At 47.8% G+C, this 26,925-nt stretch overlaps 1 protein-coding gene across 1 annotated transcript in view; it reads left to right on the top strand.

Moving 5' to 3' along the window:
- LOC128810753 (maestro heat-like repeat-containing protein family member 1) overlaps positions 1-26,925 on the top strand; it is an 85,264-nt gene that overhangs the window by 30,480 nt on the left and 27,859 nt on the right. Inside the window, 6 exon segments of the mRNA XM_053983905.1 lie at positions 6,662-6,808; positions 10,836-10,862; positions 17,895-18,074; positions 21,698-21,777; positions 26,766-26,815; positions 26,818-26,885. Of these exon segments, the coding sequence (XP_053839880.1) occupies positions 6,662-6,808; positions 10,836-10,862; positions 17,895-18,074; positions 21,698-21,777; positions 26,766-26,815; positions 26,818-26,885 (552 nt within the window).

The following is a 26,925-nucleotide window of genomic DNA, read 5'->3' as shown; positions in this document are numbered from 1 at the left end:
GGGAAGGGCCTGGGGTGGGGATTTTTGGGAAAAATGGGAATGGGGATTGGTGGGAACGGCCTGGGGTGGGGATTTTTGGGAAAAATGGGGAAAAATGGGAATGGGGATTGGTGGGAACGGCCTGGGGTGGGGATTTTTGGGAAACAATGGGAAAACAGGGAATGGGGATTGGTGGGACGGGCCTGGGGTGGGGATTTTTGGGAACAACTGGGAAAACTGGGAATGGGGCTTGGTGGGACCGGCCTGGGGTGGGGATTTTTGGGAAAACATGGGAATTGGGATTGGTGGGAATGGCCTGGGGTGGGGATTTTTGGGAAAAATGGGAATGGGGATTGGTGGGAACGGCCTGGGGTGGGGATTTTTGGGAAACATGGGAAAAAATGGGAATGGGGCTTGGTGGGAAAAGCCTGGGGTGGGGATTTTTGGGAAAAATGGAATGGGGATTGGTGGGAAGGGCCTGGGGTGGGGATTTTTGGGAAAAATGGGAAAAATGGGAATGGGGATTGTTGGGAACGGCCCTGGGGTGGGGATTTTTGGGAAAAATGGGAATGGGGATTGGTGGGAACGGCCTGGGGTGGGGATTTTTGGGAAAACTGGGAAAAATGGGAATGGGGATTGGTGGGAACGGCCTGGGGTGGGGATTTTTGGGAAAAATGGGAATGGGGATTGGTGGGAACGGCCTGGGGTGGGGATTTTTGGGAAAAATGGGGAAAATGGGAATGGGGATTGGTGGGAAGGGCCTGGGGTGGGGATTTTTGGGAAAAATGGGAAAAATGGGAATGGGGATTGGTGGGAATGGCCTGGGGTGGGGATTTTTGGGAAAAATGGGAAAAATGGGAATGGGGATTGGTGGGAAGGGCCTGGGGTGGGGATTTTTGGGAAAAATGGGGAAAAATGGGGATTGGTGGGAACGGCCTGGGGTGGGGATTTTTGGGAAAAATGGGAAAAATGGGAATGGGGATTGGTGGGAACGGCCTGGGGTGGGGATTTTTTGGGAAAATGGGAAAAATGAGAATGGGGATTGGTGGGAACGGCCTGGGGTGGGGATTTTTGGGAAAAATGGGAATGGGGATTGTTGGGAACGGCCTGGGGTGGGGATTTTTGGGAAAAATGGGAAAAATGGTAATGGGGATTGGTGGGAATCGCCTGGGGTGGGGATTTTTGGGAAAAATGGGAAAAATGGGAATGGGGATTGGTGGGAATGGCCTGGGGTGGGGATTTTTGGGAAAAACGGGAATGGGGATTGGTGGGAAGGGCCTGGGGTGGGGATTTTTGGGGAAAAATGGGGAAAAATGGGAATGGGGATTGGTGGGAACGGCCTGGGGTGGGGATTTTTGGGAAAAATGGGAATGGGGATTGGTGGGAACGGCCTGGGGTGGGGATTTTTGGGAAAAATGGGAATGGGGATTGGTGGGAACGGCCTGGGGTGGGGATTTTTGGGAAAAATGGGAATGGGGATTGGTGGGAACGGGCCTGGGGTGGGGATTTTTGGGAAAAATGGGGAAAAATGGGAATGGGGATTGGTGGGAACGGCCCTGGGGTGGGGATTTTTGGGAAAAATGGGAAAAATGGGAATGGGGATTGGTGGGAAGGGCCTGGGGTGGGGATTTTTGGGTCAAAAATGGGAATGGGGATTGGTGGGAACGGCCTGGGGTGGGGATTTTTGGGAAAAATGGGAAAAAATGGGAATGGGGATTGGTGGGACCGGCCTGGGGTGGGGATTTTTGGGAAAAATGGGAATGGGGATTGGTGGGAACGGCCTGGGGTGGGGATTTTTGGGAAAAATGGGATGGGGATTGGTGGGAACGGCCTGGGGTGGGGATTTTTGGGAAAAATGGGAATGGGGATTGGTGGGAATGGCCTGGGGTGGGGATTTTTGGGAAAAATGGGAATGGGGATTGGTGGGAACGGCCTGGGGTGGGGATTTATGGGAAAAATGGGAAAAATGGGAATGGGGCTTGGTGGGAACGGCCTGGGGTGGGGATTTTTGGGAAAAATGGGAAAAATGGGAATGGGGATTGGTGGGAACGGCCTGGGGTGGGGATTTTTGGGAATAATGGGAATGGGGATTGGTGGGAATGGCCTGGGGTGGGGATTTTTGGGAAAAATGGGAAAAAAATGGGAAAAAATGGAATGGGGATTGGTGGGAACGGCCTGGGGTGGGGATTTTTGGGAAAAATGGGAATGGGGATTGGTGGGAACGGCCTGGGGTGGGGATTTTTGGGAAAAATGGGAATGGGAGATTGGTGGGAACCGGCCTGGGGTGGGGATTTTTGGGAAAAATGGGAAAAAATGGGAATGGTGGGAAGGGCCTGGGGTGGGGATTTTTTGGGAAAAATGGGAATGGGGATTGGTGGGACGGGCCTGGGGTGGGGATTTTTGGGAAAAACTGGGAAAAATGGGAATGGGGATTGGTGGGAACGGCCTGGGGTGGGGATTTTTGGGAAAAATGGGAAAAATGGGAATGGGGATTGGTGGGAACGGCCTGGGGTGGGGATTTTTGGGAAAAAATGGGAATGGGGATTGGTGGGAACGGCCTGGGGTGGGGATTTTTGGGAAAAATGGGAAAAATGGGAATGGGGATTGGTGGGAACGGCCTGGGGTGGGGATTTTTGGGAAAAATGGGAAAAATGGGAATGGGGATTGGTGGGAACGGCCTGGGGTGGGGATTTTTGGGAAAAATGGGGAAAGGGGATTGGTGGGAACGGCCTGGGGTGGGGATTTTTGGGAAAAATGGGAAGAAATGGGAATGGGGATTGGTGGGACCGGCCTGGGGTGGGGATTTTTGGGAAAAATGGGAATGGGGATTGGTGGGAACGGCTTGGGGTGGGGATTTTTGGGAAAAATGGGAATGGGGATTGGTGGGAACGGCCTGGGGTGGGGATTTTTGGGAAAAATGGGGATAAATGGGAATGGGGATTGGTGGGAACGGCCTGGGGTGGGGATTTTTGGGAAAAATGGGGATAAATGGGAATGGGGATTGGTGGGAACGGCCTGGGGTGGGGATTTTTGGGAAAAATGGGAATGGGGATTGGTGGGAACGGCCTGGGGTGGGGATTTTTGGGAAAAATGGGAAAAAATGGGAATGGGGATTGGTGGGAACGGCCTGGGGTGGGGATTTTTGGGAAAAATGGGAAAAAATGGGAATGGGGATTGGTGGGAACGGCCTGGGGTGGGGGATTTTTGGGAAAAATGGGGAAAAAATGGGAATGGGGATTTGTGGGAACGGCCTGGGGTGGGGATTTTTGGGAAAAATGGGAATGGGGATGGGTGGGAAGGGCCTGGGGTGGGGATTTTTGGGAAAAATGGGAAAAAAATGGGAATGGGGATTGGTGGGAACGGCCTGGGGTGGGGATTTTTGGGGAAAAATGGGAATGGGGATTGGTGGGAACGGCCTGGGGTGGGGATTTTTGGGAATAATGGGAAAAATGGGAATGGGGATTGGTGGGAACGGCCTGGGGTGGGGATTTTTGGGAAAAATGTGGAAAAAACTGGGAATGGGGATTGGTGGGAACGGCCTGGGGTGGGGATTTTGGGAAAAATGGGGAAAAATGGGAATGGGGATTGGTGGGAACGGCCTGGGGTGGGGATTTTTGGGAAAAATGGGAAAAATGGAATGGGGATTGGTGGGAAGGGCCTGGGGTGGGGATTTTTGGGAAAAAATGGGGAAAATGGGAATGGGGATTGGTGGGAACGGCCTGGGGTGGGGATTTTTGGGAATGTTCCGAGCATTCCTTGGAATTCCAGGAATTTTCCGCGGGATTTCCGTGGTTTTTCCACGGGGTCCGTGGGAATTCCGTGCTCCGGGAATTCCGTGAGCCCCGAATTCCATCCTTCCACCAATCCCATCCTGCTGGAATTTCGTTCTCCCAGCATTCCCGAAATTCCACCAATTCCCCAAATCCGGAATTCTGGCTTTTCCATGCTTTTCCCCATATTTTTTCCTTGTTTTCCCATTGTTCTTCCCATATTTTTCCATGTTTTTTTCCTTTTTTTCCCGTGTTTTTTTCCATTTTCCCATGTTTTTTTTCCATTTTTTCCCGTGTTTTTCCATGTTTTCCCTTGTTTTTCCCGTGTTTTTTCCATCTTTTTTCCCACATTTTCCCACATTTTTCCCACATTTTCCCACATTTTTCCCACATTTTTTCCACGTTTTCTTTCTCCATGCCTTTTCCCATATTTCTCTGCTTTTTTCCATTGTTTTTCCAAGGCTTTTCCATATTTTCCCCACATTTTCCCCACATTTCCCCATCCTTTCCCCATCTTTTTCCCACATTTTCCCATCTTTTCCCATATTTTCCCTATATTTTTCCCATTTTTTTCCCATATGTTTCCCATATTTTCCCCATATTTCCCCATCTTTTCCCCAAGTTTTCCCCACATTTTCCGATATTTTTCCCCATTTCCCCCCATATTTTCCCCATATTTTCCCATATTATTCCCATATCTTCCCCATATTTTCCCCATATTTTTCCCATTTTTTCCCATCTTTTCCCATATTTCCCCATCTTTTCCCCATATTTTCCCCATATTTTCCCCCATATTTTTCCCATTTTTTCCCATCTTTTCCCATATTTCCCCATCTTTTCCCCATATTTTCCCCATATTTTTCCCATATTTTTCCCATCTTTTCCCCATATTTTTCCCATGTTTCCCCCCATTTTCCCTGCGTTTTTCCATCTTTTCTGATATTTTCTCCCATATTTTTCCCATATTTTCCCCATTTTTTCCCATATTTTCCCCCCATTTTCCCCATATTTCTCCGAAATTTTCCCCATTTTCTCCATATTTTCCCCATCTTTTCCCCATTTTTTCCCCATACTTTCCCCAGGTTTTTCCCATATTTTCCCATATTTGCCCCATATTTTCCCCAACTTTTCCCCACCTTTTCTGATATTTTCCCCCATTTCCCCCCATTTTTTTTCCCATCTTTTCCCCATCTTTTCCCCAACTTTTCCCCACATTTTCCGATATTTTTTCCCGATTTCCCCCCATATTTTCCCCATATTTTCCCATATTATTCCCATATCTTCCCATTATTTTCCCCACATTTTTCCCATTTTTTCCCATCTTTTCCCATTTTTTCCCATCTTTTCCCATCTTTTCCCCATCTTTTCCCCATATTTCCCCCATATTTTCCCCATCTTTTCCCCATATTTTCCCCATATTATTCCCATATTTCTCCCATTTTTTCTCCACCTTTTCCCCATCTTTTCCCCATCTTTTCCCCATCTTTCCCCCATATTTTCCCCATTTCCCCCACCTTTTCCCCGTATTTTCCTCATCTTTTCCCCATCTTTTCCCCATTTTTTCCCCATATTTCTCCCATATTTCTCCCATATTTCTCCCATATTTCTCCCATATTTTCCCCATATTATTCCCATATTTTCCCCATATTTTCCCCATTTTTTTCCCATATTTCCCCCACGTTTTCCCCATTTTTTCCCCATATTTTTCCGGTGTTTTCCCTCAGGAGCGGAGCGATGTGGAGGGGGAGCAGCAGCGCGGGGCCCTGGTGCTCTGCTCCAGCCGCGTTTCCCCTCCGCTTTCCCATCTTTTCCCCATCTTTCCCCCATATTATTCCCATATTATTCCCATATTTTCCAGTATTTTTCCCCATATTTCTCCCAAATTTTCCCCATTTTTCCCCATATTTGTCCCATCTTTTCCACATATTTTTCCCCATTTTTCCCTGTATTTTTCCCATATTTTCCCCATCCTTTTCCTCATATTTTCCTATATTTTTCCCATATTTCTCCCATAAATTCCCCATCTTTTCCCCATCTTTTCCCCATCTTTTCCCCATTTTTTCCCAACTTTTCCCATAATTTTCCCCAACTTTTCCCCATATTTTTCCCAACTTTTCCCCATATTTTTCCGGTGTTTTCCGGCAGGAGCGGAGCGATGTGGAGGGGGAGCAGCAGCGCGGGGCGCTGGCGCTCTGCTACGGCCGCGTTTCCCCTCCGCTTTCCCATCTTTTCCCCCCATCTTTCCCCATATTTTTCCCATCTTTTTCCCAATATTTTTCCCCATATTTCCCACATCTTTTCCCCATATTTTCCCCATTTTCCCCCACCTTTTCCCCATATTTTCCCCATCTTTTCCCCATCTTTTCCCCATATTTCCTCCCATATTTCTCCCATATTTTCCCCATATTTTTCCCATATTTTCCCCACCTTTTCCCCATATTTTCCCCATCTTTTCCCCATATTTCCTCCCATATTTCTCCCATATTTTCCCCATATTTTCCCATCTTTTCCCCATCTTTTCCCCATATTTTCCCATATTTTCCCCATATTTTCCCCATATTTTCCCCATATTTTTCCCATCTTTTCCCCATCTTTTCCCCATATTTTCCCCATGTTTGTCCCATATTTTCCCCAACTTTTCCCCACCTTTTCTGATATTTTCCCCCATTTCCCCCCATATTTTCCCCATCTTTTTTCCACCTTTTCTGATATTTTCCCCTGTTTCCCCCCATATTTTCCCCCCATCTTTTCCCCATCTTTTCCCATAATTTTTCCCAACTTTTCCCCATATTTTTCCCATATTTTCCCCATTTTTCCCCTGTTTCCCCCCATATTTTCCCCCCATTTTTCCCCATATTTTTCCCCATATTATTCCCAACTTTTCCCCATATTTTTCCGGTATTTTCCGGCAGGAGCGGAGCGATGTGGAGGCGGAGCAGCAGCGCGGGGCGCTGGCGCTCTGCTACGGCCGCGTGGCGGCGGCGGCGGCTCCGGAGCTGCTGCGCTCGCGCCTGGAGCCGCGGATCCTCGGCAGCCTCCGGCACCTCGGCCACACCAAGGTCAGCGCGGAATTCCCGGGATTCCGGGGGGTTGGGGATTGTTCGGGAATTTTTGGGGATTTTTTGAGAATTTTTGGGGATTTTTTGGGGATTTTTTGGGGTTTTTTGGGGATTTTTTTGGGATTTTTTGGGAATTTTGGGGATTTTTTGGGGATTTTTTGGGATATTTTTGGGGATTTTTTAGGAATTTTTCTGGGATTTTTTGTGATTTTTTTGGGGATTTTTTGGGGGTTTTTTAGGGAGTTTTTGGGGAATTTTTTGGGATTTTTTGGGATTTTTTTGGGTATTTTTCAGAAATTTTTGGGGAATTTTTTGGGATTTTTTGGGATTTTTTGGGGGATTTTTTTGGGATTTTTGGGGAATTTTTAGGAATTTTTTTGGGATTTTTTGGGGATTTTTTGGGGATTTTTTTGGGATTTTTTGGGGAATTTTTGGATTTTTTTGGGGATTTTTTGGGAAATTTTGGGGATTTTTTGGGAATTTTTTGGGGATTTTTTGGGGTTTTGTGTGATTTTTTGTGATTTTTTTGGGGGAATTTTTGGGGATTTTTTTGGGGATTTTTTGGGATATTTTTGGGGATTTTTCGGGAATTTTTTGGGAATTTTTTTGGGATTTTTCGGGAATTTTTTGGGAATTTTTTGGGGAATTTTTGGGGAATTTTTTGGGATTTTTTGGGAATTTTTTAGGAATTTTTTTGGGATTTTTCGGGAATTTTTTGGGAATTTTTGGGGGATTTTTCGGGAATTTTTTGGGAATTTTTTGGGAATTTTTTGGGAATTTTTCAGGGATTTTTCGGGAATTTTTTGGGATTTTTTTGGGATTTTTTTTGGGATTTTTGGGGAATTTTTAGGAATTTTTTTGGGTCTTTTTTGTGATTTTTTGGGGATTTTTTGGGGAATTTTTTGGGATTTTTGGGGATTTTTTGGGATTTTTTTGGGGTTTTTTTAGGGAGTTTTTGGGGATTTTTTGGGATATTTTTGGGGATTTTTTGGGGATTTTTCGGGGATTTTTTTGGGACTTTTTTGGGGATTTCTTGGGGATTTTTGGGGAATTTTTGGGGATTTTTTGGGATTTTTTGGGGATTTTTTAGGAATTTTTTTGGGTGTTTTTCAGGGATTTTTGGGGAATTTTTTGGGATTTTTTGGGATTTTTTGGGGATTTTTTTGGGAATTTTTTGGGAATTTTTTGGGGAATTTTTTGGGCATTTTTTGGGGATTTTTTTTGATTTTTGGGGAATTTTTGGGGATTTTTTGGGAATTTTTTGGGGATTTTTTTGGGTTTTGTGTGATTTTTTTGTGATTTTTTGGGGGGAATTTTTGGGGATTTTTTGGGAATTTTTGGGGAATTTTTTGGGAATTTTTGGGAATTTTTGGGGAATTTTTCGGGAATTTTTTTGGGTGTTTTTCAGGGATTTTTGGGGAATTTTTTGGGATTTTTCGGGATTTTTTGGGGGATTTTTTTTGGGATTTTTTTGGGATTTTTTTGGGAATTTTTTGGGAATTTTTTGGGGAATTTTTTGGGGATTTTTTTGGGAATTTTTGGGGATTTTTTGGGAATTTTTTGGGGAATTTTTTGGGTTTTGTGTGATTTTTTTGTGATTTTTTTGGGGGGAATTTTTGGGGAATTTTTTGGGATTTTTTGGGAATTTTTGGGGAATTTTTTGGGAATTTTCAGGAATTTTTGGGGAATTTTTCGGGATTTTTTCAGGGATTTTTGGGGATTTTTTGGGATTTTTTGGGGTTTTTTTAGGGAGTTTTTGGGGATTTTTTAGGAATTTTTTTGGGAATTTTTCAGGGATTTTTGGGGAATTTTTTTGGATTTCTTGGGAATTTTTTGGGTATTTTTCAGGGATTTTTTGGGGAATTTTTTGGGATTTTTTTGGGAATTTTTTGTGATTTTTTGGGGGGAGAATTTTTGGGGAATTTTTTGGGATTTTTTGGGATTTTTTTTTAATTTTTTGGGATTTTTTGGGAATTTTTTAGGAATTTTTTGGGGATTTTTCGGGAATTTTTTGGGGAATTTTTCGGGAATTTTTTGGGAATATTTTTGGGATTTCTGGGGATTTTTTGGGGAATTTTTTGGGGATTTTTTTGGGAATTTTTTGGGAATTTTTCAGGAATTTTTTTGGATTTGTTCAGGAATTTTTGGGGAATTTTTTGGGAATTTTTGGGGAATTTTTTTGGGGATTTTTGGGGAATTGTTGGGAATTTTTTGGGAATTTTTTTTTTTTTGGGGGGTGGGAATTTTTGGGGAATTTTTGGGAATTTCTTGGAATTTTTCAGCAATTTTTGGGGAATTTTTGGGGATTTTTTGGGGATTTTTTTGGGATTTTTTGGGATTTTTTTGGGATTTTTCCTTCTGGAATTTGGGTTTTTTTCCAAAGGGAATTTTGGGTTTTTCCTGCTGGAATTTGGGTTTTTCCAAGGGAATTTTGGGTTTTTTCCAAGGGAATTTTGGGTTTTTCCCGTTGGAATTTGGGTTTTTCCCAAGGGAATTTTGGGTTTTTCCCATTGGAATTTGGGTTTTTTTCCAAGGGAATTTTGGGTTTTTCCTGCTGGAATTTGGGTTTTTTTTAAAGGGAATTTTGGGTTTTTTCCCAAGGGAATTTTGGGTTTTTCCTGCTGGAATTTGGGTTTTTTTCCAAGGGAATTTTGGGTTTTTTCCAAGGGAATTTTGGGTTTTTCCCGTTGGAATTTGGGTTTTTTTCCAAGGGAATTTTGGGTTTTTCCCATTGGAATTTGGGTTTTTTTTCCAAGGGAATTTTGGGTTTTTCCCATTGGAATTTGGGTTTTTTCCAAAGGGATTTTTGGGTTTTTCCTGCTGGAATTTGGGGTTTTTTCCAAAGGGAATTTTGGGGATTTTTCCTGCTGGAATTTGGGTTTTTTTCCAAGGGAATTTTGGGTTTTTCCCATTGGAATTTGGGTTTTTCCCAAGGGAATTTTGGGTTTTTCCTGCTGGAATTTGGGTTTTTTTCCAAGGGAATTTTGGGTTTTTCCCACTGGAATTTGGGTTTTTTTCCAAGGGAATTTTGGGTTTTTTCCAAAGGGAATTTTGGGTTTTTCCTGCTGGAATTTGGGTTTTTTTCCAAGGGAATTTTGGGTTTTTCCTGCTGGAATTTGGGGTTTTTCCAAAGGGAATTTTGGGTTTTTCCTGACGGAATTTTGATATTTTCCCGCTGGAATTTTGTCCCTTCCCGGGGAAATTTGGGATTTTCCTGATTGGGAATTTTGATTTTTTCCCGCTGGAATTTTGTCCCTTCCCGGGGAAATTTGGGATTTTCCTGATTGGGAATTTTGATTTTTTTCCCGCTTGAATTTTGTTCCTTCCCGGGGAAATTTGGGATTTTCCTGATTGGGAATTTTGATTTTTTCCCACTGGAATTTTGTTCCTTCCTGGGGAAATTTGGGATTTTCCTGATTGGGAATTTTGATTTTTTCCCGCTGGAATTTTGTCCCTTCCTGGGGAAATTTGGGATTTTCCTGATTGGGAATTTTGATTTTTTCCCGCTGGAATTTTGTCCCTTCCCGGGGAAATTTGGGATTTTCCTGATTGGGAAATTTGGGATTTTCCTGATTGGGAATTTTGATTTTTTCCCGCTGGAATTTTGTTCCTTCCTGGGGAAATTTGGGATTTTCCTGATTGGGAATTTTTATTTTTTTTCCCACTGGAATTTTGTCCCTTCCTGGGGAAATTTGGGATTTTCCTGATGGGAATTTTGATTTTTTCCCGCTGGAATTTTGTCCCTTCCCGGGGAAATTTGGGATTTTCCTGATTGGGAAATTTGGGATTTTCCTGATTGGGAATTTTGTTTTTTTCCTGCTGGAATTTTGTCCCTTCCCGGGGAAATTTGGGATTTTCCTGATTGGGAATTTTGTTTTTTTCCTGCTGGAATTTTGTCCCTTCCCGGGGAAATTTGGGATTTTCCTGATTGGGAATTTTGTTTTTTTCCCGCTGGAATTTTGTCCCTTCCCGGGGAAATTTGGGATTTTCCTGATGGGAATTTTGTTTTTCTTTCCCGCCCGTTCAGGTTCTGGGAATAAAAATAGAGCCCAAGGTAGGGAATTTTGGGATTGGCCTTGGAATTTTTCCTCTTTCCGCCTTTTCCTCTCATGCCGGGCTGGAAACGCTTCCCGAGAAAACAACGGAATTCCCGGGAAAATTCCCGGGAAAAGGGATGGGAAAAAGCCTCTCCTGGCAGAGGGCCTGGACCTTCCAGCCCTGATGATCCCGGAATTCCACGATCCCAGAATTCCATAAATTCCATGATCCCAGAATTCCATAAAATCTGTGATCCCAGAATTCCAGAATCCTGGAATTCCATGAGGCCAGAATTCCATAAATTCCACAATCCCATGATTCCATGAGGCCAGAATTCCATAAATTCTGTGATCCCAGAATTCCATGATCCTGGAATTCCATGAGGCCAGAATTCCATAAATTCCAGAATCCTGGAATTCCATGAGGCCAGAATTCCATAAATTCCACGATCCCAGAATTCCAGAATCCTGGAATTCCATGAGGCCAGAATTCCATAAATTCTGTGATCCCAGAATTCCAGAATCCTGGAATTCCATGAGGCCAGAATTCCATAAATTCCACAATCCCAGAATTCCATGAGGCCAGAATTCCATAAATTCTGTGATCCCAGAATTCCAGAATCCTGGAATTCCATGAGGCCAGAATTCCATAAATTCTGTGATCCCAGAATTCCAGAATCCTGGAATTCCATGAGGCCAGAATTCCATAAATTCCACGATCCCATAATTCCACAATTCCAGAAATTCCAGAAATTCCACAATCCCATGATTCCATGATCCTGGAATTCCATGAGGTCAGAATTCCATAAATTCCACGATCCCAGAATGCCATGAGGCCAGAATTCCATAAATTCCACGATCCCATAATTCCACAATTCCAGAAATTCCACAATCCCATGATTCCATGATCCTGGAATTCCATGAGGCCAGAATTCCATAAATTCCACAATCCCAGAATTCCATAAATTCTGTGATCCCAGAATTCCAGAATCCTGGAATTCCAAGAGGCCAGAATTCCATAAATTCCACAATCCCAGAATTCCATGAGGCCAGAATTCCATAAATTCTGTGATCCCAGAATTCCATGATCCTGGAATTCCATGAGGCCAGAATTCCATAAATTCCACAATCCCATAATTCCACAATTCCAGAAATTCCACAATCCCAGAATTCCATAATCCTGGAATTCCATGAGGTCAGAATTCCATAAATTCCACAATCCCATAATTCCACAATTCCAGAAATTCCACAATCCCATGATTCCGTGATCCTGGAATTCCATGAGGCCAGAATTCCATAAATTCCACAATTCCATAATTCCACAATTCCAGAAATTCCACAATCCCAGAATTCCGTAATCCTGGAATTCCATGAGGCCAGAATTCCATAAATTCTGTGATCCCAGAATTCCATAATCCTGGAATTCCATGAGGCCAGAATTCCATAAATTCCACAATCCCATAATTCCACAATTCCAGAAATTCCACAATCCCAGAATTCCGTAATCCTGGAATTCCATGAGGCCAGAATTCCATAAATTCTGTGATCCCAGAATTCCGGAATCCTGGAATTCCATGAGGCCAGAATTCCATAAATTCCACAATCCCATAATTCCACAATTCCAGAAATTCCACAATCCCAGAATTTTGTAATCCTGGAATTCCATGAGGCCAGAATTCCATAAATTCCTCAATCCCATAATTCCACAATTCCAGAAATTCCACAATCCCAGAATTCCATAATCCTGGAATTCCACGATCCCAGAATTCCATAAATTCCACAATCCCAGAATTCCATGAGGCCAGAATTCCATAAAATCTGTGATCCCAGAATTCCAGAATCCTGGAATTCCATGAGGCCAGAATTCCATAAATTCTGTGATCCCAGAATTCCAGAATCCTGGAATTCCATGAGGCCAGAATTCCATAAATTCCACGATCCCATAATTCCACAATTCCAGAAATTCCACAATCCCCAGAATTCCAGAATCCTGGAATTCCATGAGGCCAGAATTCCATAAAATCCATAAATTCCATCAATTCCACAATCCCAGAATTCCATAATCCTGGAATCCCATTATTCTGGAATTCCCCAATTCCAGAAATTCCACAATCCCGGAATTCCATGAGGTCACAATTCCATAATTTCCATGCTCCCAGAATTCCATAATTCCATTGTTCTGGAATTCCACAATCCCAGAATTCCATAAATTCCAGAAATTCCATAATTCCACTGTTCTGGAATTCCACAATCCAAGAAATTCCAGAAATTCCAGAAATCCCATAATTCCACTGTTCTGAAATTCCACAATTCCATAAATTCCAGAAATTCCATAATTCCATTGTTCTGGAATTCCACAATCCCAGAAATTCCAGAAATTCCAGAAATCCCATAATTCCACTGTTCTGGAATTCCACAATCCCAGAAATTCCAGAAATCCCATCATTCCATTGTTCTGGAATTCCACAATCCCAGAAATTCCAGAAATTCCAGAAATTCCATAATTCCACTGTTCTGGAATTCCACAATCCCAGAATTCCATAAATTCCAGAAATCCCATAATTCCATTGTTCTGGAATTCCACAATCCCAGAATTCCACAATCCTGGAATTCCATGAGGTCACAATTCCATAAATTCCATAAATTCCAGAAATCCATTGTTCTGGAATTCCACAATCCCAGAAATTCCACGCTCCCAGAATTCCGTAGGTCTGGAATTCCTCGATCCCAGAATTCCGTGATTCCGTAATTCTGGAATTCCACAATTCCATCATTCATCCCAAAAATCCTCCCTGGAGCTTCCCTTGGGATAAATCCCGAGGTTTTTTTCCCATCCTGGGAATTCCGAGGGCTCGGACTGGGGCATTCCCGGGATTTTCCGTGGAATTTTCCCACTCGGATTGGGGCATTCCCGGGATTTTCCATGGAATTTTCCCACTCGGATTGGGGCATTCCCTGGATTTTCCATGGAATTTTCCCGCTCGGATTGGGGCATTCCCGGGATTTTCCATGGAATTTTCCCGCTCGGACTGGGGCATTCCCGGGATTTTCCATGGAATTTTCCCACTGGGATTGGGGCATTCCCGGGATTTTCCATGGAATTTTCCCACTTGGATTGGGGCATTCCCGGGATTTTCTGTGGAATTTTCCCGCTCGGACTGGGGCATTCCCGGGATTTTCCATGGAATTTTCCCGCTCGGACTGGGGCATTCCCGGGATTTTCCATGGAATTTTCCCACTCGGACTGGGGCATTCCCGGGATTTTCCATGGAATTTTCCCACTCGGATTGGGGCATTCCCGGGATTTTCCGTGGAATTTTCCCACTCGGACTGGGGCATTCCCGGGATTTTCCGTGGAATTTTCCCACTCGGATTGGGGCATTCCCGGGATTTTCCATGGAATTTTCCCACTCGGACTGGGGCATTCCCGGGATTTTCCATGGAATTTTCCCACTCGGATTGGGGCATTCCCGGGATTTTCCGTGGAATTTTCCCACTCGGACTGGGGCATTCCCGGGATTTTCCGTGGAATTTTCCCACTCGGATTGGGGCATTCCCGGGATTTTCCATGGAATTTTCCCACTCGGATTGGGGCATTCCCGGGATTTTCCATGGAATTTTCCCACTCGGATTGGGGCATTCCCGGGATTTTCCATGGAATTTTCCCGCTCGGACTGGGGCATTCCCGGGATTTTCCATGGAATTTTCCCACTCGGACTGGGGCATTCCCGGGATTTTCCATGGAATTTTCCCACTCGGATTGGGGCATTCCCGGGATTTTCCATGGAATTTTCCCGCTCGGATTGGGGCATTCCCGGGATTTTCCATGGAATTTTCCCGCTCGGATTGGGGCATTCCCGGGATTTTCCATGGAATTTTCCCACTCGGATTGGGGCATTCCCGGGATTTTCCGTGGAATTTTCCCATCGGGAATTCTTCCTTGGGCTCCACTAACGCCTCTCTCTCGCTGCCACTAACGGCTTCCGCAAGGAATTCCCGGATTTTTCCAGAATTCCTGGATTTTCCCAGAATTCCCGGGTTTTTCCAGGATGCTTCCGGAATTCCCAGATTTTTTTTCCGCAGTTCTTGGGTTTTGCTGGGATTCCTGGATTTTTCCCGAATTTTATTTTATTTTATTTTATTTTATTTTATTTTATTTTATTTTATTTTATTTTATTTTATTTTATTTTATTTTATTTTATTTTATTTATTCTTTTCCGGTGTATTTTTAGGGCTAATCCTGGTTTTCAGGCTGATCCCAATCCTGATGATCCCAATCCCAGTGATCCCGATAATCCCAATAATCCCAATCCCGATGATCCCAGTTCTGGGCTGATCCCAATCCCAATCCCAATTATCCCAATCTCGATGATCCCAGTTCCAGGCTGATCCCGGTTTCTGGGATAATCCCAATCCCAGTGATCCCAATCCCAGTGATCCCAATCCCAGTGATCCCAGTTCAGGGCTGATCCCAATCCCAGTTCCAGGTGGATCCCGATGATCCCGGTTCTGGGCTGATCCCGGTTTCTGGGATAATCCCAATCCCAGTGATCCCAATCCTGATGATCCCAATCCCAGTTCCAGGCTGATCCCAGTTCTGGGCTGATCCCAATCCCAATCCCAATAATCCCAATCCCGATGATCCCAGTTCCAGGCTGATCCCGGTTTCTGGGCTAATCCCAATCCCAGTGATCCCAATCCCAGTGATCCCAATCCCAATAATCCCAATCCCAGTGATCCCAGTTCCAGGCTGATCCCGGTTTCTGGGATAATCCCAATCCCAGTGATCCCAATCCCAGTGATCCCAGTTCAGGGCTGATCCCAATCCCAGTTCCAGGTGGATCCCGATGATCCCGGTTCTGGGCTGATCCCGCTTTCTGGGACAATCCCAATCCCAGTGATCCCAATCCCAGTGATCCCAATCCCAGTTCCAGGCTGATCCCAGTTCTGGGCTGATCCCAATCCCAATCCCGATGATCCCAATCCCGATCCCAGTTCCAGGCTGATCCCAGTTCTGGTCTGATCCCGTTTCCCAGTTCTGGGCTGATCCCAATCCCAATCCCAATAATCCCAATCCCGATGATCCCAGTTCCGGTCTGATCCGGTTACTGGGCTAATCCCAATCCCAGTGATCCCAATCCCAGTTCCAGGTGGATCCCGATGATCCTGGTTCCGGGCTGATCCCGGGTTCTGAGCTAATCCCAATCCCAGTGATCCCAATCCCGATGATCCCAATCCCGATCCCAGTTCCAGGCTGATCCCAGTTCTGGGCTGATCCCATTTCCCAGTTCTGGGCTGATCCCAATCCCAATCCCAATAATCCCAATCCCGATGATCCCAGTTCCAGGCTGATCCCGGTTTCTGGGATAATCCCAATCCCAGTGATCCCAATCCTAGTGATCCCAATCCCTGTGATCCCAGTTCCAGGCCGATCCCAGTTCCAGGCGGATCCCGATGATCCCGATTCTGGGTTGATCCCGGTTACTGGGCTAATCCCAATCCCAGTGATCCCAATCCCTGTGATCCAGTTCCAGGCCGATCCCAGTTCCAGGCGGATCCCGATGATCCCGATTCTGGGTTGATCCCGGTTACTGGGCTAATCCCAATCCCAGTGATCCCAATCCCTGTGATCCCAGTTCCAGGCTGATCCCGGTTACTGGGATAATCCCAATCCCGATGATCCCAATCCCAATAATCCCAATCCCGATGATCCCGGTTCTGGGCTGATCCCGGTTTCTGGGCTAATCCCAATCCCGGTGATCCCAATCCCGATGATACCAATTCCGATCCCAGTTCCAGGCTGATCCCAGTTTTGGGCCGATCCTGCTGATCCCAATCCCAGTTCTGGGCTGATCCCGATCCCAGTTCTGGGCTGATCCCATTTTCCAGGTTGATCCCAGTCCGGGTGATCCCGGTTCCGGGCCGATCCTGATCCCAGTTCCAGGCTGATCCCAATCCCAATAATCCCAATCCCAGTGATCCCAGTTTCAGGCTGGTGCCAGTTTCAGGCTGATCCCAATCCCGGTTCCAGGCCAGTCCCGATCCCGGTTCTGGGCCGAACCCGATGCCGGTTCCAGGCCGATCCCACTGATCCCGATCCCAGTCCCGGGCTGATCCCAATTCCAGTCCCGGGCTGATCCCGCCGATCCCTATCCCGGGTCCGGTTCCCGATCCTGCTGATCCCAATCCTGGTTCTGGGACGATCCCGGTGCCGGTTCCCAATCCCAATCCCAATCCGGGTTCCAGGCTGATCCCGGTGCCGGTTCCCAATCCCAATCCCGGTTCTGGGGTGATCCCGGTACCGGTTCCCAATCCCAATCCCGGTTCCGGTTCCTGATCCCACTGACCCCGGTTCCGGTTCCGGACCGCGCTGATCCTGTTCCCGGTTCCGGGCTGATCCCGTTCCCGGTTCCAGGCCAATCCCAGTTCCAGTTCCCGATCCCAATCCCGGTGCCAGTTCCAGGCCGATCCCGGTGCTGGTTCCGGTTCCTGATCCTGATCCCATTCCCGGTTCCAGGCTGATCCCGGTGCTAGTTCTGGTTCCCGATCCTGGTGCCAGTTCCGGGCCGATCCCGGTGCCGGTTCCCAATCCCATTCCCGGTTCCAGGCCGATCCCAGTGCCAGTGCCGGTTCCCGATCCCGTTCCCGGCTCCGGGCCGATCCCAGTGCCGGTTCCTGATCCCAATCCCGGTGTCGGTGCCGGTTCCTGATCCCGTTCCCGTTCCCGGCTCCGGACCAATCCCGGTGCCGGTTCCTGATCCCAATCCCGGTGTCGGTGCCGGTTCCCGATCCCGTTCCCGGCTCCGGGCCGATCCCGGTGCTGGTTCTGGGCTGATCCCGGTGCCGGTTCCCGTCCTGGCTCCGGACTGATCCCGGTGCCGGTTCCTGATCCCGTTCCCGGCTCTGGGCCGATCCCGGTGCCGGTTCCTGATCCCAATCCCGGTGTCAGTGCCAGTTCCCGATCCCGTTCCCAGCTCCGGGCCGATCCCGGTGCCGGTTCCTGATCCCAATCCCGGTGCCGGTTCCCAATCCCGATCCCGTTCCCGCAGGACCCGGCGCTGAAGCTGAGCCTGGCCCGGAGCATCTCCATGATCGCCCAAGCCCTGGCCCGCGGCGGCTCCGGGAATTATCCCCGGAATTTTGGGAATTGTCCCGGGAATTTGGGGAATTGTCCCGGGAACGGCTCCGGCAGCATCGCCCACAAGGCCGAGCTGGTGGCGCTCATGGTGGTGAGACTGGGAGGGACTGGAGGGACTGGGAGGGACTGGGATGGGATATTGGGATACTGGGAATGGACTGGGATGGATAATGGGATACTGGGATGGAATTGGGATGAGATAATGGGATGGACTGGGATGGGATAATGGGATACTGGGATGGACTGGGAGCAACTGGGAATGGACTGGGATGGGATAATGGGAGGGATTGGGATTGACTGGGAGGGACTGGGATGGGGCAATGGGATAGACTGGGGTGGACTGGGATGGGATAATGGGATACTGGGATGGACTGGGAATGGACCAGGAATGGACTGGGAGCAACTGGGAATGGATTGGGATGGGATAATCGGATACTGGGATGTACTGGGATGGACTGGGAATGGACCAGGAATGGACTGGGAGCAACTGGGAATGGATTGGGATGGGATAATCGGATACTGGGATGTACTGGGAGGGACTGGGAATGGACCAGGAATGGACTGGGATGGATAATGGGAGACTGGGATGGACTGGGATGGACTGGGATAGGATAATGGGATAGTGGGATAGACTGGAATGGACTGGGATGGACTGGGATGGACTGGGATGGGATAATGGGATACTGGGATGGAGTGGGATGGACTGGGAATGGACCAGGAATGGACTGGGAGGGACTGGGATGGACTGGGATGGGGCAATGGGATAGACTGGGGTTGACTGGGATGGGATAATGGGATACTGGGAGGGACTGGGAATGGACTGGGATGGGATAATGGGATACTGGGATGGACTGGGAGGGACTGGGAATGGACTGGGATGGGATAATGGGATACTGGGGTGGACTGGGAGGGACTGGGAATGGACTGGGATGGGATAATGGGATACTGGGGTGGACTGGGACAGATTGGAGGGACTGGGATGGGATACTGGGATACTGGGATTGACTGGGAGGGACTGGGATGGGATATTGGGATACTGGGATAGACTGGGATGGGATAATGGGATACTGGGATGGACTGGGTTATGCTGGGATGGGATTGGAATGGACTGGGATGGGGCAATGGGATACTGGGATGGACTGGGAATGGACTGGGAATGGACTGGGATGGACTGGGAATGGACAGGGATGGACTGGGAATGGACTGGGATGGACTGGGATGGGACTGGGATGGGGTAGTGGGATGGGAGGGGATAATGGGATACTGGGATGGACTGGGAGGGACTGGGAAGGGATTGGGATGGACTGGGATTGATAATGGGATACTGGGATGGGTTAATGGGATACTGGGAGGGACTGGGATGGGGCAGTGGGATACTGGGATGGAATTGGGATGGGATAATGGGATGGACTGCGATGAGCCAGTGGGATACTGGGATGGACTGGGAATGGACTGGGAGAGACTGGGATGGGTTAATGGGATACTGGGATGGACTGGGATGGGGCAGTGGGATACTGGGAGGGGATACTGGGATACTGGGATGGACTGGGATGGGGCAGTGGGATACTGGGAGGGGATACTGGGATACTGGGATGGGGCAATGGGATACTGGGATGGACTGGGATGGATAATGGGATGGACTGGGATGGGGCAGTGGGATACTGGGATGGACTGGGAATGGACTGGGATGGATAATGGGATGGACTGGGATGGGGCAGTGGGATACTGGGATGGGATAATGGGATGCTGGGATGGACTGGGAGGGGATAATGGGATACTGGGATGGGATACTGGGATACTGGGATGGACTGGGATGGGATACTGGGGATACTGGGATGGGATACTGGGATACTGGGATAGACTGGGATGGGCTGGGATGGGGTAGTGGGATACTGGGATGGACTGGGATGGATAATGGGATGGACTGGGATGAGGCAATGGGATACTGGGATGGGATACTGGGATACTGGGATGGACTGGGATGGGGCAGTGGGATACTGGGAGGGGATACTGGATACTGGGATGGGATACTGGGATACTGGGATGGACTGGGATGAGGCAGTGGGATACTGGGATGGGATAATGGGATACTGGGATGGACTGGGATGGGATACTGGGATACTGGGAGGGGATACTGGGATACTGGGATGGACTGGGATGGGGCAGTGGGATACTGGGATGGGATAATGGGATAATGGGATGGACTGGGATGGGGCAGTGGGATACTGGGATGGGATACTGGGATACTGGGATGGACTGGGATGGGGCAGTGGGATACTGGGATGGGATATTGGGATACTGGGATGGACTGGGATGAGGCAGTGGGATACTGGATAGACTGGGATGGGCTGGGATGGGGTAGTGGGATACTGGGATGGACTGGGATGGATAATGGGATGGACTGGGATGAGGCAATGGGATACTGGGATGGACTGGGATGGACTGGGATGGGGCAGTGGGATACTGGGAGGGGATACTGGGATACTGGGAGGGGATACTGGGATACTGGGATGGACTGGGATGGGATACTGGGATACTGGGATGGGATACTGGGATACTGGGATGGACTGGGATGGGATACTGGGATACTGGGATGGACTGGGAGGGGCAGTGGGATACTGGGAGGGGATACTGGGATACTGGGATGGACTGGGATGGATAATGGGATGGACTGGGATGGGGCAGTGGGATACTGGGATGGGATACTGGGATACTGGGATGGACTGGGATGAGGCAGTGGGATACTGGGATGGGATACTGGGATACTGGGATGGACTGGGATGGGGTAGTGGGATACTGGGATGGGATACTGGGATACTGGGATGGACTGGGATGAGGCAGTGGGATACTGGGATGGGATACTGGGATACTGGGATGGACTGGGAGGGGATAATGGGATACTGGGAGGGGATACTGGGATACTGGGATGGACTGGGATGGGGCAGTGGGATACTGGGATGGGATACTGGGATGGACTGGGATGGACTGGGATGGACTGGGATGGGGCAGTGGGATACTGGGATGGGGTAGTGCGATACTGGGATGGACTGGGATGGGGCAGTGGGATACTGGGATGGGATACTGGGATGGACTGGGATGGGGCAGTGGGATACTGGGAGCGGATACTGGGATACTGGGATGGACTGGGATGAGGCAGTGGGATACTGGGATGGGATAATGGGATAATGGGATGGACTGGGATGGGGCAGTGGGATACTGGGATGGGATAATGGGATACTGGGATGGACTGGATGAGGCAGTGGGATACTGGGATGGGATAATGGGATACTGGGATGGACTGGGATGAGGCAGTGGGATACTGGGATGGGATAATGGGATAATGGGATGGACTGGGATGGGGCAGTGGGATACTGGGATGGGATACTGGGATACTGGGATGGGATACTGGGATACTGGGATGGACTGGGATGGGATACTGGGATACTGGGATGGGATACTGGGATACTGGGATGGACTGGGATGGGATACTGGGATACTGGGATGGGATACTGGGATACTGGGATGGACTGGGATGGGGCAGTGGGATACTGGGATGGGATACTGGGATACTGGGATGGACTGGGATGGGATACTGGGATACTGGGATGGACTGGGAGGGGCTAACGGATCCCTCGGGATGCCTGGGGGGAACATTCCAGAGGGGCCATTCCGGAACATTCCGTCCCCATTCCCGCCTTTTCCCCCTTTTCCCAGGAGTTCCTGAGGGCGGAGCCTCCGGACGCGCTGCGGACGCGGCTGCGGCAGCGAGCGCTGAGCACCTGCGCGCACCTGGTGTATCCTTGGGAATGCCGGGAATGCCGGGAACGCCGGGAATGCCAGGGATGCCGGAGCCCCCCCGGAGCTGCTTCCCAGAATTCCAGGATTTGGGGTTGGATCCGTGGGAATTCCGGGAATGCCGGGAGTGCCAGGAATGCCGGGAATGCCGGAGCCCCCCCTGGGAATTCCGGGATTGGGATTTGGGATTTGGGGTTGGATCCTTGGGAATGCCGGGAATGCCGGGAATGCCGGGGATGCCGGGGATGCCGGAGCCCCCCCCGGAGCTGCTTCCCAGAATTCTGGGATTTGGGGTTGGATCCGTGGGAATTCCGGGAATGCCGGGAATGCCGGAGCCCCCCCGGAGCTGCCCTTGGGAATTCCGGGATTTGGGGTTGGATCCTTGGGAATTCCGGGAATGCCGGGAATGCCGGGAATGCCGGAGCCCCCCCGGAGCTGCTTCCCAGAATTCTGGGATTTGGGGTTGGATCCTTGGGAATTCCGGGAATGCCGGGAATGCCGGGGATGCCGGAGCCCCCCCCGGAGCTGCTTCCCAGAATTCTGGGATTTGGGGTTGGATCCTTGGGAATTCCAGGAATGCCGGGAATGCCGGAGCCCCCCTGGAGCTGCCCCTGGGAATTCCGGGATTGGGATTTGGGATTTGGGGTTGGATCCTTGGGAATTCCGGGAATGCCAGGAATGCCGGGGATGCCGGAGCCCCCCGGAACCACTCCTGGGAATTCCGGGATTTGGGGTTGGATCCTTGGGAATGCCAGGAATGCCGGGAACGCCGGAGACCCCCCGGACCACTCCTGGGGATTCTGGGATTTGGGATTTGGGGTTGGATCCTTGGGAATTCCGGGAATGCCGGAGCCCCCCGGAGCCGCCCCTGGGAATTCCAGGATTTGGGGTTGGATCCTTGGGAATTCCGGGAATGCCGGAGCCCCCCTGGAGCTGCCCTTGGGAATTCCAGGATTTGCGGTTGGATCCTTGGGAATGCCGGGAATGCCGGGAATGCTGGGAATGCCGGGAATGCCGGAGCCCCCCCGGAGCTGCCCCTGGGAATTCCGGGATTGGGATTTGGGATTTGGGGTTGGATCCTTGGGAATTCCGGGAATGCCGGGAATGCCGGGGATGCCGGAGCCCCCCCGGAGCTGCCCCTGGGAATTCCGGGATTTGGGGTTGGATCCTTGGGAATGCCGGGAATGCCGGGAACGCCGGAGCCTCCCCGGAGCCACTCCTGGGAATTCCGGGATTTGGAGTTGGATCCTCGGGAATTCCAGGAATTCCGGGAACGCCGGAGCCCCCCCGAACCACTCCTGGGGATTCTGGGATTTGGGATTTGGGGTTGGATCCTTGGGAATGCCGGGAATGCCAGGAATGCTGGGAATGCCGGGAATGCCGGGAATGCCGGAGCCCCCCTGGAGCTGCCCTTGGGAATTCCGGGATTTGGGGTTGGATCCTTGGGAATTCCGGGAATGCCGGGAGTGCCGGGAATGCCGGAGTCCCCCCTGGGAATTCCGGGATTGGGATTTGGGATTTGGGGTTGGATCCTTGGGAATGCCGGGAATGCCGGGAATGCCGGGGATGCCGGGGATGCCGGAGCCCCCCCCGGAGCTGCTTCCCAGAATTCTGGGATTTGGGGTTGGATCCGTGGGAATTCCGGGAATGCCGGGAATGCCGGAGCCCCCCCGGAGCTGCCCTTGGGAATTCCGGGATTTGGGGTTGGATCCTTGGGAATTCCGGGAATGCCGGGAATGCCGGGAATGCCGGAGCCCCCCCGGAGCTGCTTCCCAGAATTCTGGGATTTGGGGTTGGATCCTTGGGAATTCCGGGAATGCCGGGAATGCCGGGGATGCCGGAGCCCCCCCCGGAGCTGCTTCCCAGAATTCTGGGATTTGGGGTTGGATCCTTGGGAATTCCGGGAATGCCAGGAATGCCGGGGATGCCGGAGCCCCCCCGGAGCCGCCCCTGGGAATTCCGGGATTTCGGGTTGGATCCTTGGGAATTCTGGGAACGCCAGAGCCTCCCCGGAGCTGCTTCCGGGAATTCTGGGATTTGGGATTTGGGGTTGGATCCTTGGGAATTGCCAAAAATCCCGGGAATTCCGGGAATGTTGGATCCTCCGGAGCCGCTTCTGGGAATTCTGGGATCGGGATTTGCGGTTGGATCCTTGGGAATTCCGGGAATGCCGGGAATGCCGGAGCCCCCCCGGAGCTGCTTCTGGGAATTCTGGGATTTGGGATTTGGGGTTGGATCCTTGGGAATGCCGGGAATTCCGGGAATTCTGGGAATTGGGGTTGGATCCCTGGGAATTGCCAAAATCCTGGGAATTCCGGGAATGCCGGAGCCGCTCCTGGGAATTTTGGGATCGGGATTTGAGGTTGGATCCTGGGGAATTCTGGGAATTCTGGGAATTCTGGGATTTGGGATTTGGGATTTGGGGTTGGATCCCTGGGAATTGCCAAAATCCTGGGAATTCTGAGAATTCAATAATTCCCAATTAATTCCCAATTAATTTCCAATTAATTCCTAATAATCCTAATAACTCCCAATAATCCCTAATAATCCCAATAATTCCCATTAATTCACAATGATCCCAAATAATTCCCAATTAAATCCCAATAATCCCCATAATTCCCAATTAATTCCCAATAATTCCCCAATCATTCCATTAATTCCCATTAATTCTCAATAATTCCCAATTAATCCCCATTAATCCCCAATAATCCTGAATAATTCCCATTAATTCCCATTAATTCCCCAATAATCCTCAATAATCTCCAATAATTCCCATTAATTCCTAATAAAATCCAAATTCAAACCAAATAATTCCCAATAATCCAAATAATTCCCAATAATTCCCATTATTTCCCAATACTTCCCATTTAATTCCCAATAACTCCCATTATTTCCCAATACTTCCCATTTAATTCCCAATAATTCCCATTAATTCCCAATAATTCCCAATAATTCCCAATAATTCCCCAATAATTCCCATTAATTCTCAATAATTCCCAATTAATCCCCATTAATCCCCAATAATCCTGAATAATTCCCATTAATTCCCATTAATTCCCATTAATTCCCCAATAATCCTCAATAATTCCCATTCTTTCCCAATAATTCACCAATAATTCCCAATCATTACTGTTAATCCCCGTTAATCCCGAATAATCCTGAATAATTCCCATTAATTCCCCAATAATCCTCAATAATTCCCATTTAATTCCCTATTAACTCCTGATAATTTCCATTAATTCCCAATAATTCCCCCTTATTTCCAATAATTCAGCAATAATCCCCAATAATGTCCAATTAATTCCCAATAGTCCTCAATAATTCCCAATAATTCCCATTAATTCCCATTAATTCCCATTAATTCCCCAATAATCCCATTAATCTCCAATAATTCTCATTATTTCCCAATAACTCCCAACAATTCCCATTAATTCCCAATAATTCTCATTATTTCCCTATAAATCCAATAATTCCCATTATTCCCAATAACTCCCATTAATTCCCAATAACTCCCATTAATTCCCATTAATTCCCATTAATCTCCAATAATTCCCATTAAAATTCCCAATAATTTCCCATTATTTCCAATAACTCCCAATAATTCCCATTAATTCCCAATAATTCCCAATAATTTCTATTAATTCCCAATAACTCCTAATAATTCCCATTAATTCCCAATAATTCCCATTATTTCCCAATAACTCCCAATAATTCCCATTAATTCCCAATATTTCCCCATTATTTCCCATTAATCTCCAATAATTCCCATTAATTCCCAATATTTCCCCATTATTTCCCATAACTCCCAATAATTCCCATTAATTCCCAATAATTCCCAATTATTTCCCATTAATCTCCAATAATTCCCATTAATTCCCCATTATTTCCCAATAACTCCCAATAATTCCATTAATTCCCATTAATCTCCAATAATTCCCATTAATTCCCAATAATTTCCCATTATTTCCCAATAACTCCCAATAATTCCCATTAATTCCCAATATTTCCCCAATAATCCCCATTAATCTCCAATAATTCCCAATAATTCCCAATAACTCCCAATAATTCCCATTAATTCTCAATAATTATTTCCAATACTCCAATAATTCCCATTAATTCCAATAATTCCCAATAATTTCCCATTATTTCCCAATAACTCCCAATAATTCCCATTAATTCCCATTAATCTCCAATAATTCCCATTAATTCCCAATACTTCCATTATTTCATAATCTCCATAATTCTCCCTAATTCCCATATTTCCCCATAATCCCATTAATCTCCCAACTTCCATAATTCCAACTCCAATTCCCAATAATTCCCATATTCCCCATTAATCCCCATAATCCCCCAATAATTCCCAATAACTCCCAATAATTCCCAATAACTCCAATAATTCCCATTAATTCCCAATAATTCCCAATTATTTCCCATTAATCTCCAATATTTCCCATTATTTCCCAATAATTCCCATTATTTCCCATTAATCTCCATTAATCTCCCAATAATTCCCAATTATTTCCCATTAATCTCCAATAATTCCCATTAATTCCCAATAATTCCCCATTATTTCCCTATAACTCCCATTAATTCCCAATAACTCCCATTAATTCCCATTAATCTCCCCATTATTCCCAATAACTCCCAATAATTCCCATTAATTCCCAATAATTCCCAATTATTCCATTAATCTCCATTAATTCCCATTAATCTCCCATAATTTCCCAATTAATTCCCATTAATTCCCAATAATTCCCAATTATTTCCAATAACTCCCAATAATTCCCATTAATTCCCAATAATTCCCAATAATTCCCATAATCTCCAATAACTCCCGATAATTCCCATTATTTCCCATTAATCTCCCATTAATTCCCATAATTCCCAATTATTTCCCATTAATCTCCAATAATTCCAATAATTCCCAGCCCACCCTCCCGCTGGGCACCGCCATTCCCCGGATTTTTCCTTATCCCCGGGATTTCAGCGCCCTGGAGCCGCCGCTGAGCGACGCCGAGCGCTCCGAGCTGCTGGACACGCCCTGGGCTCCGTCCTGGGGCTGCCCCCGCCCCAATCCGGGAAAAACCGGGAAGAGCCCGGAGCCCAGGTGGGAATCGTGCGGGATTTTGGGGGGGAAAAATTCCCGG

This window comes from Vidua macroura, chromosome 1 (genome assembly GCF_024509145.1).
Source record: "Vidua macroura isolate BioBank_ID:100142 chromosome 1, ASM2450914v1, whole genome shotgun sequence".
In the NCBI taxonomy this organism is placed as follows: domain Eukaryota; kingdom Metazoa; phylum Chordata; class Aves; order Passeriformes; family Viduidae; genus Vidua; species Vidua macroura.
This window is presented reverse-complemented; position numbering and strand designations above follow the sequence as displayed.